The 19,585-nt window shown below is 37.4% G+C and overlaps 2 protein-coding genes across 2 annotated transcripts in view; both read left to right on the forward strand.

Annotated features, from left to right (window-relative positions):
- The first annotated feature begins 4,496 nt into the window (after positions 1-4,496).
- LOC126817759 (succinyl-CoA:3-ketoacid coenzyme A transferase 1, mitochondrial) overlaps positions 4,497-19,585 on the forward strand; it is a 28,998-nt gene continuing 13,909 nt past the window's right edge. The window contains exons 1-5 of the mRNA XM_050544903.2: positions 4,497-4,585; positions 5,028-5,121; positions 6,002-6,135; positions 7,847-7,939; positions 8,596-8,745. Coding sequence (XP_050400860.2) covers positions 4,502-4,585; positions 5,028-5,121; positions 6,002-6,135; positions 7,847-7,939; positions 8,596-8,745 — 555 coding nt within the window. The 5' untranslated portion in view covers positions 4,497-4,501. The remainder of the gene's footprint in view (positions 4,586-5,027; positions 5,122-6,001; positions 6,136-7,846; positions 7,940-8,595; positions 8,746-19,585) is intronic.
- Positions 15,092-18,928, forward strand: LOC126819724 (syntaxin-2-like). The gene has a single exon (XM_050547934.2). It carries the CDS (start codon positions 15,325-15,327, stop codon positions 16,201-16,203), a length of 879 nt encoding a protein of 292 aa, XP_050403891.2. The 5' UTR covers positions 15,092-15,324; the 3' UTR covers positions 16,204-18,928.

Below are 19,585 nucleotides of genomic sequence, written 5' to 3' on the forward strand. Positions count from 1 at the left end.
TTAAGTTGCGGACGTATTGGGAACGAGGTAGAACTAGTTAGGTCAAGTTGTGGACGTATTGGGAACGAGGTAGAACTAGTTAAATCAAGTTGTGGACGTGTTGGGAACGAGGTAGAACTAGTTAAATCAAGTTGCAGACGTATTGGGAACGAGGTAGAACTAGTTACGAACGAGTTTAAACTGACCACGGACGGGCTTGGAAATTGCAAATTTACCCGATTTGAACTTGATATGAACTGACTGCGAACGGGGTACAGACCAGATGGACGTACTGAGGACTGTTTATGCATGAACTAGGATCGTATTATATTTCACGATTTTCTATAACGGAGTAGGGCCTTTTTGAGAACTTGTTTGCACTTGTTTGGTGTGATCGGGGCTTAACCGCAGTTGTTACAAGAAATGTAGTTTAAGGGACAAAATAAGTCATTGTCAAGCATAATGCTCTGATATTTTTGCCAATATTAAAATTCTTTAACAATTGGCAACTGTCCCAAGCCATGATGGCGGCATATATTACAGACAGTCAGTGGTGCGGTGTGGAACGCCTGGCAAGGAATGTCCTCGGGGGGCGGATCCAGGAATTTTTGCAGAAGGGGGTTTGCCAGGCTCCTGAGAAATGTATCTTTGGGGCCGGCCTTGAAATGTTTGGGAAAATACATGTCTTTTTTTCACGTATACACATAGACACTGAGCGTTTTAAAGAAAAAACCTAACGCCCCGTTTGGCGGCAATTTTTATTATGAATGAATAGGATCAAATTGTGATTCGAGCACACGATCGTTACACTTTTCTTATAAAGAGGATTTTGTACAAAAGAAATTCTGTAGCTGACCGACTTCCCCAAATACTTTTTGTGACGGGGTTGTCGTTGCCCCCCCCCCACCCCCACACCACTCCCACACCACTCCCCAGGTAAGTAGTGAGGCATGGTATGAATACTCTTTCTAAAACACCTGATACTGCTTCTAAGTTATTTCATATTGTTCAATTGTCATTGAATTTATGTTTTTATAGATGTTTACGGTGTGGAGAAAAACGAGGAAACATCAGAGTGACGAAGGTTTACAAGAGCTGATGGTTGCTGTGAAATTATTGGGCAAGCCCGTGCTAATAGATGTTATAATGAATTCTATTAAGTCATGGTAGGTTCAGGGGAAAATAACTCTCTATCAGTACTTATAATACTAATGGTCGGAAACAAAGCCACGGACAACAGGTGGGTTCAACGCCTCGCGACACTCCGGTGTTCATCTCCGGTGAAGGTGGAGTAGCTTCGCTTGTCTTAAGCTTGTGTTTGCGCCGTGAATAGAAAATTGTTTAAACTCCAATTCGATTCTTCCCGATAAATATCTACCATAAATAAATTGAAATGGGATTTAACGCTCTGCTGTTCTGACCTGACTGGGCTAATGGCGGTGTTACGAACTACTCTTATATCGAATTCCAACTGCCAAGGGATCTGTCACGTGCACGCCAATGTGTATATCGTCCCACCCGGACGACTATACGTTGCCCCTTGCCAGGCCCTCTGTTTCGCACCATTGACAAGGGGGAACCACGCCGGAAAATCATGAGGAACTTTCGCGACCAACACCAGGATCGAACACGAGACCTAACACCTTAGAAATCTACCAGACCCGTCTAAATAGGTTAAATAATTTCTTGTAAATATATTTATTTTTTGTTGTTTCAGGCTAGAGGAAACAGAAGATCGGCAAAACAAGTTTCATTCTTGGCTAATGATCTTTAATTATGCTGTAGACTCGACGATAACAACACAAAAATAGACCCATGTATGTTCAGATAAAATTAAAGAAAAGGATATTGCAATTGATAATATTCAAGGAAAGGATATTGATAATATTATTAAAGGAAAGGGATATTGATAATATTGAAGGAAATGATATTGATATTGATAATATTAAAGGAAATGATATTGATAATATTAAAGGAAATGATATTGATATTGATAATATCAAAGAAAATGATATTGATAATATTAAAGGAAATGATATTGATAATATTGAAGGAAATGATATTGATCATATTAAAAGAGTTCTACCTGTTCGAATTGGGTCAAATTAAAGTGTTGCTTTGGATTGATGGGATGTGTGTTATTCCCATTAATCTGGACGATTAATTTTTAGTGTCGAAAGATTATAAGCGGGCGTTGGTTTGTTTACTATTTTTATATTTATTTTTGGGTTTACTGTGTTGATGTTGACACAATCATGAATACACAATAAATTTATCTCAAAATTAGCTTTATCTATTTTGGAACAGAGGATGTGACCATTTTAACCAATCTATTGAAATAAAAATTGAAAGGCTTCAAAAGAACAGAATTAAAATTGATGGTGGTGAAAATATTACAAAGCCCCATTTCTGTCATGTAAACTTATATAATTGATAGTCAATGTCGGTCTGTACAAGTGAAACGCCATTATCATGTTCATATAATATATTTTATTATAACTTAACTATTTTATTATGCAAATCATTTCAATATATCACCTATAAAATGTTTTTGTTCTTTTAATACTGGGGGATAAATGTTATAACATTATTATTTTTTACATTTTTTTTTACTTTTTAATAAACAAAATTCTTTATCAATCTAACTATCTGTGATATATTAAAATTATTTATTAAGTGTCTGACTTGTTTTATTTATCTGGGGATAACGGTTGCTAAGTGGGTAAGACGCTGGCTCGCTAGCCTGGAGGTCGCGTGTTCGATCCCTGCATTGGCCGAGAAAGTTCATCCAGATGTTCCGGCGTGGTTCGCCTTTGTCATTGATGCTGGGCGAAGGGCCTGACAAGGACAGCTGTCTAGTCGTTCGGATGAGACGAAAACCCGAGGTCCCGTGTACACAATGGCGTACACGTAAAATATCCCTTGACAGTTGGAAGTCGATATAAGAGTCGGCCATAATATAGTGCCGCTGTCCGGGCAAAATTTCCCTCATAGCACATTGAAATGTGGCCGCATATTGTCGTCGCCGCCGTCCGTCCGTCCGGCGTCCACAATTGCTTGTGGATGCTCTAGAGGCTAAAGCTAATATCCGATTGACTTTAAATTTATACACAGTGTTTAAAGTCATGGGACGAAGAAGCCTATTGATTTTCAGCGATTTCCGATAATTACTGCCAGAGTTATGGCCCTTGATCATTTCAAAAAATCTTGTGGACGCTCTAGAGGTCAAAGTTAATATCCGATTGACTTTAAATTTATACACAGTGTTTGAGGTCATGAGACGAAGAAGCCTATTGATTTTCAACGATTTCTGGCAAAGTTATGACCCTTGATCACTTTGAAAAATCTTGTGACGCTCTAGAGGCTAAAGTTATCATCGGATTGACTTCAGATTGATGCACAGAGTTTAAGATCTTGAGACGAACAAGTTTATTGATTTTCAATGAATTTTTATGATTGAACAGCTAAATCCATGATGTTTAAAGTTTCGTATACTAAACGTTAGCATGGGCAGGTCAATTCGAGACTAACATATGGTTCAATTTTTATTTTAATAATTCGCTTGCGCGTAGGGGTCTTTAGCAGTGGGAGGAAAACGGAGGACCCGGAGAAAACCCACGAGGTTGGACAGGCAACCCTACTCCTTGTCACGTACAACCGGGGAATCAAAACCACGCCCGTTGACTCAATGACAGGCCTTATGATACAGCGCGCACATGCTTACCGTTTGGCCATCCCCCCCCCCCCACCTCATCACAATACAACCCTGTAGGCTTCTCTAGAACCCCAAGCTGGCCGAATAGTAGCGCGTGGGTTTCCTTCCACTGTTAAAGACCCCTACGCGCAAAGGAATTATTGAAATAAAAATTGAACAATATGTTAGTCTCGAATTGACCTAGTTAGTTTCGAGTGGACGTTATACCCAATTTTGTCACGTACAAGCGGGGAATCGAAACCACCCCACATTACGCCTCTGATCGAAATAAAATAGAGTTGCTCTGACAGCGGCACTACGGCCTTTTCTTATCTCGATTTCCAACTTTAAGTGGATCTTTGCCAGAGGTATACACGTGATCTCGGTTTATCGTCCCATCCGAACTACTACACGCTATCCTTGCCACGCCCCAAATTTCTATGGCGAAATTCAAAGGATTAAAGTATTATGTTGATCATTAGGCCTAGATTCGATAAAAAGGTGTGAAATTTACAATTTCTGCCAAATTTTGCTCAACATTCATGATAAGGACAGCCTATCTATAGGCCCGGTGACCTGTGGGATTTCCAAATTGAAATCAGCTGTTTGGAGTTTAGAGGGACCCTTCTACGAATGTTTGTGGCTCGAAAATTTGCCCACACCAGACTGTGATCATACTGAAGCCTTAAAGCCATGCAAACTGTACTTTACAGCATATCTTGAACTCGTCGCACCGGGATGTAGCACTGACGTCAACGATGAAATAAATTGTGGTCTTCTTCCAGCAGATCAAAATTAGAGTTATTTCCCCTCATTAATTTTTCCATCATGGCTGCCTCCTGTCTTCGACTTTTATCTTCAACCAAGAAAGACCTTCCTAAATGGTCATGCATCCTCAGCTCATCTTTAAAGGTATTAAAAACAAAGTAGTAGGGCCTTACCATTTCTTGATATTTTTTGCCATGAAGTGTCAGGTGCCCATTTGATGGCGATGTGTTGGTTTACTAATAGGTCATCTCCACTGACGACCAACCATTGCCTCAGAGAGCAATGTCATTTCACTCTGGGTTGTTGTAAAGCCATCTTCTACCCCTTTTCACACTCTTGCTCGTCGTTGTGAAGGATAAAATTTCGTTTCCACTGCCTTCTACTCGCAATATAGATCTTCAGGAAAAACACAACAGATGTATGCAAAATAAATAACTATTTAATTGACTATCGACCCCCAAGAAGTTGGTATCTTCTGTAATTTCATTAATTCGCTGTAATAATAAACTGGGAATTGCTTGGTGTATGAAAGTGCAGTAGCGCAAATTGTTTCTGACATCTAAATAATGATATCTTATTTTCACAGTTTTCCACCAGTAACCGAAATGATGCCAGATTCTATAAAACGGCATTAGAAGCTGTTGAAGACATTCCAAAAGGATCAAAATTATTAGTTGGAGGTAAGCTCAGATTCCTAATGCTATTGGAGGCCACAGAGGGTAGCACGATTTACCCAAATTCTACATAATTTCAACTCATATCACAATAATTTATATCAATATTTGGTAGTATACCCTTCTTTACACCAAATGTAATTTTTAATTTTTTGTGTCAAAAGGCCCCTCAAAATGCAATTTCCATGCAAGTTTTAAAGTTGTAACCAAATCCACTATTATTTCAACCCCTATCACAGTAATTTATACCATTCTTTATGCTAAATTGTCCTTTTTAATAGAAAGTCATATGTGTCAAAAATGTCCTTCAAAATGTGATCCAAGCAAGTTTGGAAGTTGTAACCAAGGGACATAACTCTTGTATTACACAAAATCGCTTGATTGGAAATCTCATTTTGAGGGGCCTTTTAACTCAAAAGCTTAATGGTTTAAAATTATAAATGACAATTTGGTATGAAGAATGGTATAATATTGATATATATTTTGTAGTATGAGTAGAAATAATGGTGCAGAGAAGAATTCAAAAGATTTTTTACAATTTAAAAATGAAAGCCCTGCGTTATGTTTTATTTGGGAATTGGGATATGGCAATGTTTAATAATGTGCAAGGTAGAGAAAGTTCATCGGTATTTTCTGACATTGTTTCCCCTTGTCAGTGGTGCAGGACGGAGGGCTTGACAAGGACAGCTGTTGAGTAATTCGGAAGGGACGAAAAATTGATACCCCATGTATACATTGGCATGCACATAAAAGATCTTGTGATATAAGAGTAGGCCGCTGCCCGAGCACACTGTATGGCATATGCCCATCTTCATTAGCCCAGTAGGAGCAGAACAGTAGGAAGTTAATTAACCCCATTTCATTTACTATTGTTGTAATATTTCAGGTTTTGGACTGTGTGGTATTCCTGAGAATTTAATTAATGCCTTGTTACAGACTAAAGTGAAGGATTTAACAGTTGTCAGTAATAACGCTGGGGTGGATGATTTCGGACTTGGGCTGTTGCTTCAACAAAAACAGGTTAGATTGCAAATAGCATCAATAGACTGGCTCCCTGTGTTTCATCCTTGCCCACTAACGTGGTTAGCACGTGCGGGCTGTATCATAAGGCCTGTCATTGACTGAACTGGGGTGGTTTCGATTCCCCGGTCACCTGTCCAACCTCGTGGGTTTTCTCCGGGTCCTCCCACTGCTAAAGACCCCTATGCGCAAGTGAATTATTGAAATAAAATTGAACCATATGTTAGTCCCGAAATGATCTGGTTTGTGTCGAGTGAACGTTAAACCCATTTTTCTCTCTCTCCTCTCTCTCTGCTCACTAACCAAGAGGGTCTGAATTCAATGCCAGTGTTAACCCAATCTGATTAAAACACAGATCCAATTTCGTTCGTTTTTATAGTTCAAAATTTCAATTTTACTTGTCTTTACTACACTTGGATCTGGAAGCGTTGTTATTTAACTCGTATTCTGCTTGAAATGAGGGGTCAGCCAATCAAATGGTCTGTCGAATCGAGCGTTTGACCTTTTTTGCGCGGAACTGTGGGTAGACAATATATAGCGGCAATAGAAATCAAAACAAAGCAAAAGTAGATAAAAAATACATGGCGGTAGCTAATTGGTTAATCGAATGACTGACGTAATCGGGTCAAATGTCGCTTGCTTGGTACCTGACGTCATAGAACGTGAACTCCCACTATAACTTGTTAGATCTACATGTTGTGTAGGCCATCGAAAGTATAAAAAACGAAACAAACTATAGATCTATATTTTAATTAGATTGGTGTTAACCTGGAGAATTTCCCTTTGTTAGTGGTGCATGATAGACTGTATGGCAGGGAAAAGCACAATTTGATTAAAATACAGATCTATATTTCGTTTTGTTGTTTTATACTTTCAATGGCCTCTAGTACATAAAGATCTGATCAGTTGTAGTGGAAGGTCGCTTCAGAGGTCATAAGAGCGGCTTTTGACCCTATGACGTCAGACATTTGATTAACCAACCGGTAATCAGCATTGATGTTTCTAGTGGAATACCAACAGTTATGTGCATCGCACGTAAGAACTCACTGCAATAGACTGTTTCATTGGCTAATCCCTCATATTAGCCAGAACAGGGATTATATAAACTCTTCCAGATCCTAGTGTAGTAAAGACAAGTAAAAGAAATTTTGAATTATAAAAACGAAACTAAATAGGATCTGTGTTTTAATCAGATTGCACAAATGGACAATGTAAAAACAAGACTCACTGACCAGGTGGTTCTGAAATATTATATAAACTATTAATTAGAAATTTATTAACATGAAAAGACCCTAATCAACCTTCGATGCCATCTAATGTGTTCGATTTTCACAGGCTTTGAATCCAATCTGCTCCTCAATGGATAATCGAGACGTTGTTTTTTTTATCATACCAACTTTAGTAACTCTGTTCAGAGTAGAGCAATTTGACTGACATTTTCAGCATATTCCCTTTACATTATCATCTAGTTTTTAACTATTATAGTGAGAACTGTCAGCTCTTTATCTAATCTTCCATAATGTATCTTTAAATATCTGGAACTAAAAGGCTTTAAGAAGTGCACCTAGGTACTTTATGTTTTTAAATTAGTTTTTTTCTGTAGAAAGGAAGCAGAATGTCTGAAAAACAAAAATTCAAATAGGTTTTCCATCTAGTAATTTCATATTCAGTATTAAAGAAAGTATCTTTTAGCCTATTATTTTTATTGCAGATTAAACGAATGATATCATCGTATGTGGGAGAAAATGCTGAATTTGAAAGACAATATTTATCAGGAGAATTAGAAGTAGAGCTCACACCACAGGTATTGATACTATTCAGTTACTGATGCTCAAATATTTTTGCTAAATCACTTATTTCACTTTCCATTTCAATTTTAGTTTGGGGGGTTGGATGGCCGAATGGTTAGCGCATGTGCATTAAATCATAAGGTCCGTCACTGAGCCAGCTGGCGTAGTTTCGATTCCCCGGTTGTACGTGAGAAGGAGTAGGGTCGCCTGTCAAACCTTGTGGGTTTTCTCTGGGTCCTCCGGTTTCCTCCCACTACTAAAGACCCCTATGTCGGTTATGCACAAGCGAATTATTGGAATAAAATTAAACCATATGTTAGTCCCGAAATGACCTAGTTTGTGTCAAGTGGACGTTAAACCCCATTTCTCTCACTCTTTTACATTTCAATTTTAGTTTTGCCCTAGGGATAATTCTATAAGGCTGTTTATTTTTAGGCCTTTAACAATATGTTTCTATATTTTTTGGAATATTACTATTTTCATTTACATTATTTTACATAAATTGATTTAGAAACATATTATTTTACAATTTTTTTTTACCTTTATCGAAACAGTGTACAAGATCAGTAGCTCTTGGAAAAAGTAAAAATAGTGGATATTGTCGCCTAAGCACACATTTCTTTTTGGTTCTTTCCTAGTTGTTTATATATACTGTGGTGTTTTATTTCAGGGAACATTAGCGGAGCGTATCAGAGCAGGTGGTGCCGGAATCCCAGCATTCTTCACTGCTACTGGGTATGGAACTTTAATCCATGAAGGTGGAGCACCAATTAAATATAATTCTGATGGAAGTATTGATGTCACTAGCCAGGCAAGGGAGGTAAGTCGGATTAATTAATTACTGTACTCGAAAAACAAGTTCTATTGGATGTTATTTTTATATGCTCACATTGAAAGGGAGTCGTATAATTTGTAGTCACCCCTGTCCAACTGTCGGCCGTCCACAAGCTAAAGATAATATCAGATTGACTTTGAATTTATACACAGTTTTTAAGCACATGAGATGAAGATACCTATTGATTTCCAGTGTTTTCCAATAGGGCTGGCGAAAAATATTTATATAGCTGATAATCGTCGGTGACTACTGGAAAATGTCGATATCGATATTCAGTTCTTGATATCGATACTTGTATAAAAAATAAGGGAGCTTCAATAAAATGAAATTGACGGAATGTTTTGTGTCAAACAATCACTGTCATATCATTCAAAACATGTTAAAACTAAAAACACACACACTAAGGTACCACCACCGCGCCAGTAATTTTTGCAGTCGTTTACAACAATGACAATGAATAATTAATTAATTGTTCAGGGGAAATAACTCGATTTTAAGAGAAATTTCTTCATCGTTATAAGCGGCCAAGAAAAATTGTCAATAGCTATTGATGGCGAACGCGAAGCTGCGATTACTATTTTATTAAGAACATCATCAGATAAGTTGTGAATGAAACAAACATTAAGAAAAAATAGTTTGAGGATCATAGTTTTTTTTTATTTGATCAATAACACATTTAAATACATTATTAGCATAGAAACAGTTATTTCTTTCAACTTCACATTTTGCGATATATTGATATCGATATTGCCGAAATGTTTGCTGATATCAATATTTAAAATCGGTATCGATTGCCAGCCCTAGTTTCCAATAAATATTTCCAGTGTTATGCCCTTTATCACGTCGAAAAATCTGTTAAAACCTATAGCCTCTTATCACACTCACAAGGGTTTCGGCAAAGGAGGGATAACTCAGGAACAAAAGCCAAGTATGAAAAAGATCCATTAAAAACTAAAGCCTTTATAGCGTTCACAAGGTTTTTCGGAAAGGGGGTTATAACTTGGGAACGGAAAGTCACAGAATGCTGAATATCGATAGAGTTCATCCTCATATTATAAACCCAATGCTTCAAACCAAATTTTACAAAAATCGGTTTAAAACTATAGCCTGCATTAATAACGATAGGGTTCGTCCTCTCATGACCAAAGGTAATTTGACAGAAATCTATAAAAAAACTATAGCCCCTATCCTGTTCACAAGGTTTTCAGCAAAGGGGGGATAACTCTGGAACAGAAGGTTGCAGAATGATGAACATCGATAAGGTTTGTTCTCTCATGACCCTAATGCTTTAAACCAAATTTGAAAAAAAATCTGTTCAAGCTGTAACTTATTATATAGGTTTCACAATGTTTTTGGAAAAGGGGGATAACTCCTTAACCTCAATATGCTTCACATGGCTCTTGAAAAACAAACATTAAAAACTGCAATGTTTTCGACAAAGAGAGGATTACTTGGGAAAGCTGACAATCCATAGGGAATATTCTCTCATGACCCCAATGCTTACAACCAAAATTGCGTTCACAAGGTTTCAGCAAAGGGGGGATAACAATGAACATTGATAGGGTTTGTCCTCTCATGACCACAATGCTTCACATCAAATTTGAAAAGAATCCATCGAAACCTGCAGCCTATTTTATTTTCAAAAGGGTTTTGACAAAGGAGGGATAACTCCGGAACAAAAAAATACAGAATGCTGAAAATGGATAGGGATCATGACCTTAATCTTTACCACCAAATTTGAAAAAAATCAGTTTTGTGAAGAATCTGTCAATTTATGTGTGGGTGTAGTTTGACAAATTATTTTCGAATTTGGAAGAACCCTATCGAACTTCTGAATTTTTCACTCACAAATTGCAGAGAAATCTCCTTGTTTACACTCAAACTTGGTGTAAAAAGGGGGTTGGGTGGTCAGGTGGTTTAACATATGCTTTTTAGATCATAAGGTCTGTCATTGAGTCAATTGCCATGGTTTCGATACCACACTTGAATGTGACAAGGAGTAGAAGCGCCTTCATAACCTTGTGGATTTTCTCCTGGTACCACAGCTAAAGACCCATACGCACAAGCGAATTATTGAAATTAATCTTTAGCCTGGAGGTCACAGGTTCGATCCTGGTGTTGGCAGAGAAAGTTCATCAGGATTTTCCGGTATGTTTTCTCCATGTCTGTGGTGCAGGACGGAGGACCTGACAAGGACAGCTGTCTAGTCATTCAAATGGACCAAAAAACCAATGTCCAGTGTACACATTGGCATGCACATAAAATACCCCTTGGCAGTTGGAATTCGATATAAGAGTAGGCCGTAGTACCACTGTCCGGGCATAATCTCCCTCATAGCACACTGTATGGCGTATGCCTGTCTTTATAATATTAGCCCATTCAAGGAGTAGAGTCGCCTGTCCAATCTCGTGGTTTTTTTCTGGGTCCTCTGGTTTCCTCCTACTGCTAAATACCCCTATGCACAAGCGAATTATTGAAATAAAATTTAACCATATGTTAGTCCCAAGATGACCTAGTTTGTATCGAGTGGACATTAAACCAGATTTCTCTCTCTCCCTGCAGCAATAAATATGAGCTTAGTCATTAGTCAAATATGATTTATTGAATAGATACATGTAAATATATAGAAACTAATTAAGGTAAAAGTTAATATGTCTTATTACCTGTCAGGTAATTATGGATATATGATTGAGTCGTAGATTTCATATACTGTCACATATTGATTGGTAGGTGTCAGTCTGATGTGGTCTCGTGTTCAACACGGTAACAGGTGTTGTTAGACTCGACTGTAAAACTTGTATCTCAAATACGTGTAACACTATGAGTGATAACAGATATCAGTTTAGTAAATATATCATTTATTTACAACAGGAACAATATATAAAACAACTACATAAATACAACAGGAACATAATATTGAACAGAAACTAAACTAAAACAGGGGGGGTTGGATGGCTGAATGGTTAGCGTGCGCGCGCTGTATCATAAAGTCTGTCATTGAGTCGACTGGCGTGGTTTCGAATCCCCGGTTGTACGTGGCAAGGAGTAGGGTCACCTGTCCAGTCTCGTGGGTTTTCTCCGGGTCCTCCGGTTTCCTCCCACTGCTAAAGACCCCTACGCGCAAGCGAATTATTGAAATAAAATTAAACCATATGTTAGTCCCGAAATGACCTAGTTTGTGCCGAGTGGACGTTAAACCCCATTTCTCTCTCTCTCTCTCTCTAAACTAAAACAGGAACATAAACAATAACATGAACACGGTACATTAATATAGTATATGAATGTATTTCAATCATTCCACCCTACTGCCTCGTCAGCGGCTGAATTCGGATGAGCTCATTTGCCGGTCTCTGCTCCTCTCGTCTGTGTCTCTTCTGTCAGTAAACTGGTGGTTATATATCTTTCAACTGGGTCTACATACATGAAATCATTACTATATATGGTATTTACAAGTTATCTTAATTTCGCTAATATAAATATACACATTGTGGAATTAATAGTCTTTAATTAGTGTGTGCATGTTTTGAACAAAGTGTATAGTTGAAAAGCTGAGAACATCTATTATCAAAACAAACGAAGGCAGGGCTCATGCTGTCGGTCGCCAAAGTCATAATTTGCGATAAAAATATGATTTTGGTGATAACGTTTTGGGGTACTGGTGATTCTTTTTGAGAACCGGAGGAAAATATCTTAAAATTTTAATCGTTTATATCCTAGTAATTTCTAGATTGACCATAGTACAATGGATCTAATAGTGAAGATTCTCGAGTGAGAAAACAGTTCGTGATTCCTACCAGGGATTCAGATTCTGATACGGTTACGGTACCTGAAGATAACAATAGGTCTATTGTCCACGCAAAACATAAATTTAGAGAAAATTGGCAATCCTTGGTTGAGATTTGACATGTAAATACTGAAAATATATTGTGAATTACGGTGTGTGAAAAGATTAAAGTCACCAAAGGTAAAATCTGATGCTAATGTATAATGTACAGACAGATTTTTTAAGTTGTTGTATATTGTAATCACCACACTGATCCGCAGTGAATATTCGCTAGGCCGCGACAATCACTGATTGAGCCACAAATATTAACTTTTTTCCTCTGACAAATTAAATTCTAAAACATTTTTTTATGTATTAGAAAAATAAATAAAGATGTTTGAAGTGTTTGTAGGTAAAAATTGTTTCCTATTTTAGTGTAAATGAGTATTAAAATGAGTAAAAGGCGCCATTCTGCTCGAATCAGTAACGTCTTATGTAAACAATGCACGCGTCATTGAGCCAATGACTGACGCCAAGTGATATGATGTCACATGTTGAAGGCAGTCATCTTTTACAGAGATATTAGACGACTTTCGTAATACTCTGTGAAACAGATTGTGTAATTATATCGGTAATTGTTTTTTAATAGGTTTACCTGGGCTGAGAAATAAACTTGTCTTTTTTTATCACACATTTTTGGCAGATAAAATATTATTCATTTTGGGGGAAAAAAGTTGAAAACCAGACCGAGCACTGAGCTGGGGTCAATAAGTTTACCGCATCTAAATAATAGACGATATTTTATAAAATAGAAAATTAAGCACTTTGTCACATGGGGGGGGGGGGGGGTGGATGGCTGAATGGTTAGCATGTGGGCGCTGTATCATAAAGTCTGTCATTGAGTCAACGGGCGTGGTTTCGATTCCCCGGTTGTACGTGACAAGGAGTAGGGTCGCCTGTCCAACCTCGTGGGTTTTCTCCGGGTCCTCCCACCGCTAAAGACCCCTACGCGCAAGTGAATTATGGAAATAAAATTGAACCATACGTTAGTCCCGAAATGACCTAGTTTGTGTCGAGTGGACGTTAAACCCCATTTCTCTCTCTCTCTCTCTCTCTCTCTCTCTTGTCACATAGGGTAACAGATGTTGTCAGATAGAGTTGACTGTAAAACTTGTGATAAATTGTATTTTATAAAATATATATTGATTTTTGGTGAGTAAGAGTCTCATATTTAGATATCAATTGTAGAAGCTAGCCAACTGTTGTTGCAATTGACTTATTGAGAAATTGACAAAACTCGTCCAAGATGATGTAGATAATGGTGACAGCTGCTTGGATCTGCTCTCATTTACTGTTCAAATGCTTAAATCGACTATACTATATACCGGAAAACACCAGAAAACTACTGGAAAACACCGGAAAACACCATGTTATACTGCATACCGGAAAACTACTGGAAAACACCAGAAAACACCATGTTATACTGCATACCGGAAAACACCAGAAAACTACTGGAAAACACCAGAAAACTACTGGAAAACACCAGAAAACACCATGTTATACTGAATACCAGAAAACACCATGTTATACTGAATACCGGAAAACACCGGAAAAACACTAAATACCGGAAAACACACTAAATACTGGAAAACACCCCCACAAATAGGTAACCCGAAGCCCGGTCCTCTATGTGCAGTTAGGGTTAGGATTAGGTTTAAGAATTTGACCTAGTTTTCCGGTTGTTTTCCAGTGATTTCTGGTAGTTTTCCGGTGTTTTCCGATAGTTTTCCGGTTGTTTTCTGGTAGTTTTCCAGTAGTTTTCTGGTGTTTTTCGGTGTTTTCCGGTATATAGTATAGCAATGCTTAAATTAAACTGGTTTAAAAATGCTGGCGGTCTGAATGCAGAGGTGTGGCAATTACACCAGTTTATATAAGAAAAACAGCTCCTTGCCTATCTTGAGAAGCTGTCTTACCTTGACCCCTTGGCTTAAAAACTCCAGCTATAAAACTTATATTAAAGATCTGACAAGGACAGCTGTCTAGTCATTTGGATGGGGCAAAAAAAACAAAGTCTCGTGTATACATTGGCGCACACGTCAAAGATCCCTTGACAGTTGGAATTCAATATAAGAGTAGGCCATAGTGCACTGTCCGGACAAAATTTCTCTCATAGCACAGTGTATGGTGTATGCCCGTCTTCATTAGCCCAGTATAAGAGCAGAACAGTAGGACGTTAAACTCCATTTCATTTCATTTTGTCATATTGTTAAATAAAATGATTACACATTGTTGTGACTCTATCAACATTAGCTTTACTATGTCCTGCCTGAGTATGACTACAGCTATGACTCACCAGTGACATATGGCATATTTTTGTATGTTTACATGGTTGGGAGAGTCCAAATAAATCATGGGTATGATAAGTCATGGAGGATTATACAAACTGAACAAAAATGATAGTAATAATAGGTATTGTACCCCCAAACAAAATAATGGAGTATACAATAAACTTAGACTGATTAACAACTAAGAAGATTATTTTTCATGCTTGAGTTATTCGAGATATTTTCCAGCTATGTCCTTGTCAAGTTGTGTGGACTAATCCTTGTGTCTATTCTTTGGCTCACCTGCTATGAATACACATGTGTATTTGTGTGTCTGATAACACACAGAAAGATCCATGATGCTATTATTACAATGTGACCGTGTAAATGATGTAATTCTGCTATTTTAAATTATTTGTCATCATACATATATATACATATATATATATAGATAACAGCGATTGATAATTCTTAAAAATGGTAAAGGATAGACTCGAGGACTTGAAACAAAGATCCAAGGAATATTCTAAAGTTCCGCTGAAAGAGAAAAAACCTCCGAAAGTCATGGCAGACGGTCGAGGTATACAGAATTTTCTACACGATGTGGAGAAGGTGGAAACAGAATTAAATTTACTCAAAGAAAAAGTTGAAAATATGAAAAAAATTCAGCTGACGATTTTGAGCAGTCCATTCGGTCAGGATAACAAGAAACAATATGAAAAACTTGTGGACGTTATTCGCAAGGATTCGTCTAAAATACGGAAAAGTTTAAAGAATATTGAAGGACAAGTCGAGGAAAATCCTAAAGAAGAAAACTCGGCCTTAAATCGTATCCGCTCTGAACAATTAAATCGTCTAACTTTAGGGTTAGCGCAAACAAGTAATGACTTCTTTACCGCGCAAAGTGATTATATGGAAAAGATAAAAGTGTTGGTTAGAAAACAATGCGATATCGCAAACAAGGGCGATTCCGAGTTACAAGAAATTCTGGATGCGGAAGGCGATTTTAAAGTGTTCACGCAGGATTACATTACGGATGTGCAGGATGCGGAAGAACAGTTGCGTATGATCGAGGAACGTGATAAGGATATTCAAGCATTAGAGAAGAATATCTGTCAGGTTAACGAATTATTTATCGATATGAGTGTGTTAGTTTCGGAACAAGGGGAGACGATTGTGAATATTGAAAAACAAGTTCTCGAAGCCTCGTCAAATGTTGTAGGTGGAAAGGATCAATTAAGACAAGCGGAAATAAGCAGAAAAAAAAGTCGTAAAAGATGTTGTTGCTTTATTGGAATCGGTATTGTGGCTGCTTTATTAGTTGCTGCAATTATTGCAGGAATTATTCTTTCATAAGTTTCAATAAAGTTTAAAATTTATAACTGCTTATGATAGGTCCCACTGTCGTACGTTGTGTTACGCTAGGATTGTCGTTATTGAGTCCATTATCGGCTACGTGCAAATATGTTCGGATACGATCAACACGATTACTACGACTGACTTCAATATATAATAAGACATGATAGGATCGCCACGATTACTCCACGATTAATGCTAGGTTCCCACTGCGTTACGATAGATTGTCCCTATTGAGTCCACGATTTGGTTTGTGCAGATACGTTCGGATACATTTTGATACAATCAATACGATTGCTACGACTGACCTCAATATATAATAAGACCTGATAGGATAACCACGATTACTCCACGATTGAAACCAAGATTTTAATCGTAGCATGAATCGTGATAGTGGGAACCTAGCATTAAAAATACCTTTGTCAAGATCAGTGAAGTGTTTAATGCCATAATACTTTAAACAGTTCGAAACAAACATAGCATAATATAATTATTATTTCAATGTGCAATGCAGAGTATATGTATGAGGGGTGAAAGAGAGAGAAATGGAATTTAACGCCCACTCGACACAAACTAGGTCATTTTGGGACTAACATAATTCGCATGTGCTTAGGGGTCTTTAGGAGTGGTAGGTAGGAAACCGGAGGACCCGGAGAAAACGTACGAGGTTGGACAGGTGACTCTACTCCTTGTCACGTACAACTGGGGAATCGAAACCATGCCACTTGACTCACTGACAGACCTTATGATGCAAGGCATACACTAACCATTTGGCTATCTCTCTCTCTCTCTCTCTCTCTCTCTCTCTCTCTCTCTTTCAAGGATTCTTTTTACCTACATTCCAATGTCAATTAATGTATGTGCTCACATATGAATATTGTACGTAATATCGCCTATCACATAAAAGCAATATATATTGAGAAATGTTTCATACAGTATATCCACATATGTTATTGAATATTATTAAATACTAGAGTTGTATGATGAATCAATAAAAACTGTATTTATATTTTATTTATAACATAAAGTGGCTAGATCTCTTTGATTTGGATAAAAAAATAAATTTGTCGCGATATATTGATTTGTATTGTTCGAAGACACCTGTCTTCATTTAAAATTTGATGTCTATAGGCAAAGTCAGTGTTGAGATCCAATCAATTGGTTTTTTTTATGTTGACAAACTAAGCCATGACGCAGTAAGACAAAAAAATTGTTGAACAAACAAACTTGCTATCAATTATGTTTTTTATGTTGACAAACTAAGCCATGACGCAAATAAGACAAAAAATCGTTGAACAAACCAACTTAAAATTTTACTTTTTAAAACAAAATGAAAGTAGAATGATATACGGTTGGAGCATGTCTCATCAATAACAAGAAAACCAGGCTGATCAACTAATTAAATACTTTATCATGACATACATCAAAGAGGTTTAGTTGGGGTTAGGTGGCCAAATTATGATCATGAGGTCTGCCATTGAATCAACTGGCGTGGTTTCAATTCCTCGCTTTTTACGTGACAAGGACCAAGGTCTCCTGTCCAACCTTGTTGGTTTCCTCCTACTGCTAAAGACCCCCACGCAAAAGCGAATCATTGAAATAAAATTGAACTATATGTTAGTCCCGAAATGACATAGTTTGTGTCAAGTGGGCTTCAAACCCCCTTCAAGGGGCAGATCTCTAAAATTAAAAATCTACCATACATATGGTTACATTGTGATTGTATTATGATTAGCTTATTGGAACCGCTTTCCCAGGTGTTGACCTAGAAAATCACCCCGTTTTTCCTGCCTGGTTTCGCCTCTTGTCAGTGGTGCAGGATGGAGAGCCTGGCAAGAAAAGGCTGTCTAGTTGTTAGGATAGAAGGAAAAAACTTGTATACCATCAACAGCACGATAAAGATCTCCCGACAGAGAGAGATCAAAATGCGAGTAGACAACACCATCATAGCCAAATTAGGGGAGTTGGAAGGGTGAATGGTTAGCACGTGCGCGCGGTATCATAAAGTCTGTCATTGAGTCAACTGGCGGGATTTCGATTCCCCGGTTGTACGTGACAAGGAGTAGGGTCGTCTGTCCAACCTCGTGGGTTTTCTCCGGGTCCTCCGGTTTCCTCCCACTGCTAAAGACCCCTATGCGGAAGCGAATCATTGAAATAATATTAAACCATATGTTAGTCCCGAAATGACCTAGTTTGTGTCGAGGAGACATTAAACCCCATTTCTCTCTCTCTCATAGTCATAGCCAAATTATGTCATGGTTGGTAAATATAGCCCATGTGAAGACATAATAATAATAATGATATAATAAAAACATTATTTTATGCGGCAAGTTATTTAGTTTGCAAAATAACTAATCTTCCACAAGTTCCGCCGTAGCTACGAATTAAGACATATATACATGTAACATCAGGATAAATTCAAAATGTGAATTTTGCCTCAAGACTTAGATGTATTTTATAATGTGCAATAAAGCCATTGCCTGTAGGCATCATTATAGATTTAACGTTATGTCACTGATTAAGGTATGGTTATTTATGACAATATTGATCGTTTATAATAAAACTTATTAGTTGGGTTCTTTCTAGTGTGACAATATTTATTTGTTAAATTATTTCATGCACACCGATTTCTTACCTAAGAAATAACCAGTTTAAGCGTGACATATTATTACCATTGGTAGAGTCAAACTACACTATGAAAAGCTTAATTGTTAGAGTAGCTAGCTTTTAATAATTAAATAGGAAATAGGATATACAGTCTGATTACAATACAGATCTATATTTCGTTTCGTTTCTTTTATACTTTCGATGGCCTACACTACATGAAGATCTGACAGTTGTAGTGGAAGGTCAGGTCAGGGTTCATATGAGCGGCATTTGACGCTAAGACGTCAGACATTGATTAATCAACCAACGTTGACATTTCTAGTGGTTTACCCACAGTTCCATGCAAAGTACGCCAAGAACTCACCATAACAGACCGTTTCATTGGCTAATTCCTCACATTAACCAGAACGTGGGTTATATAACAACTCTTCCAGATCCTAGTGTAGTAAAGACAAGTAAAACGAAACTTTGAACTATAAAAAAATGAAACGAAATAGGATCTGTGTTTTAATCAGATTGTGGGATATAATTCAATCATTGTATTCTATAGAATTGTACCTTGTCTATATTAACCTATGTACATGTATCTGTTATATTAAATACTGTGTTAATGATGCATTATGGGAGATTAGATAATGAGTTGGCAGTTCTCACTATTATAGTTTAAAACTGAAAATTTCATTCAAATTGATCAACTCTGAACCAAGATTTTAGCGATTGAATTTTCGGCCTAGCCTCGATCATCATCGTTACTAAAGTCGGTACGATAAAAAAC

This window comes from Patella vulgata, chromosome 4 (genome assembly GCF_932274485.2).
Source record: "Patella vulgata chromosome 4, xgPatVulg1.2, whole genome shotgun sequence".
NCBI lineage: Eukaryota > Metazoa > Mollusca > Gastropoda > Patellidae > Patella > Patella vulgata.

Excerpts from the sequence above, each read along its gene's own strand:
- LOC126819724 (XM_050547934.2), top strand. The coding sequence starts at position 15,325 with ATGGTAAAGGATAGACTCGAGGACTTGAAACAAAGATCCAAGGAATAT.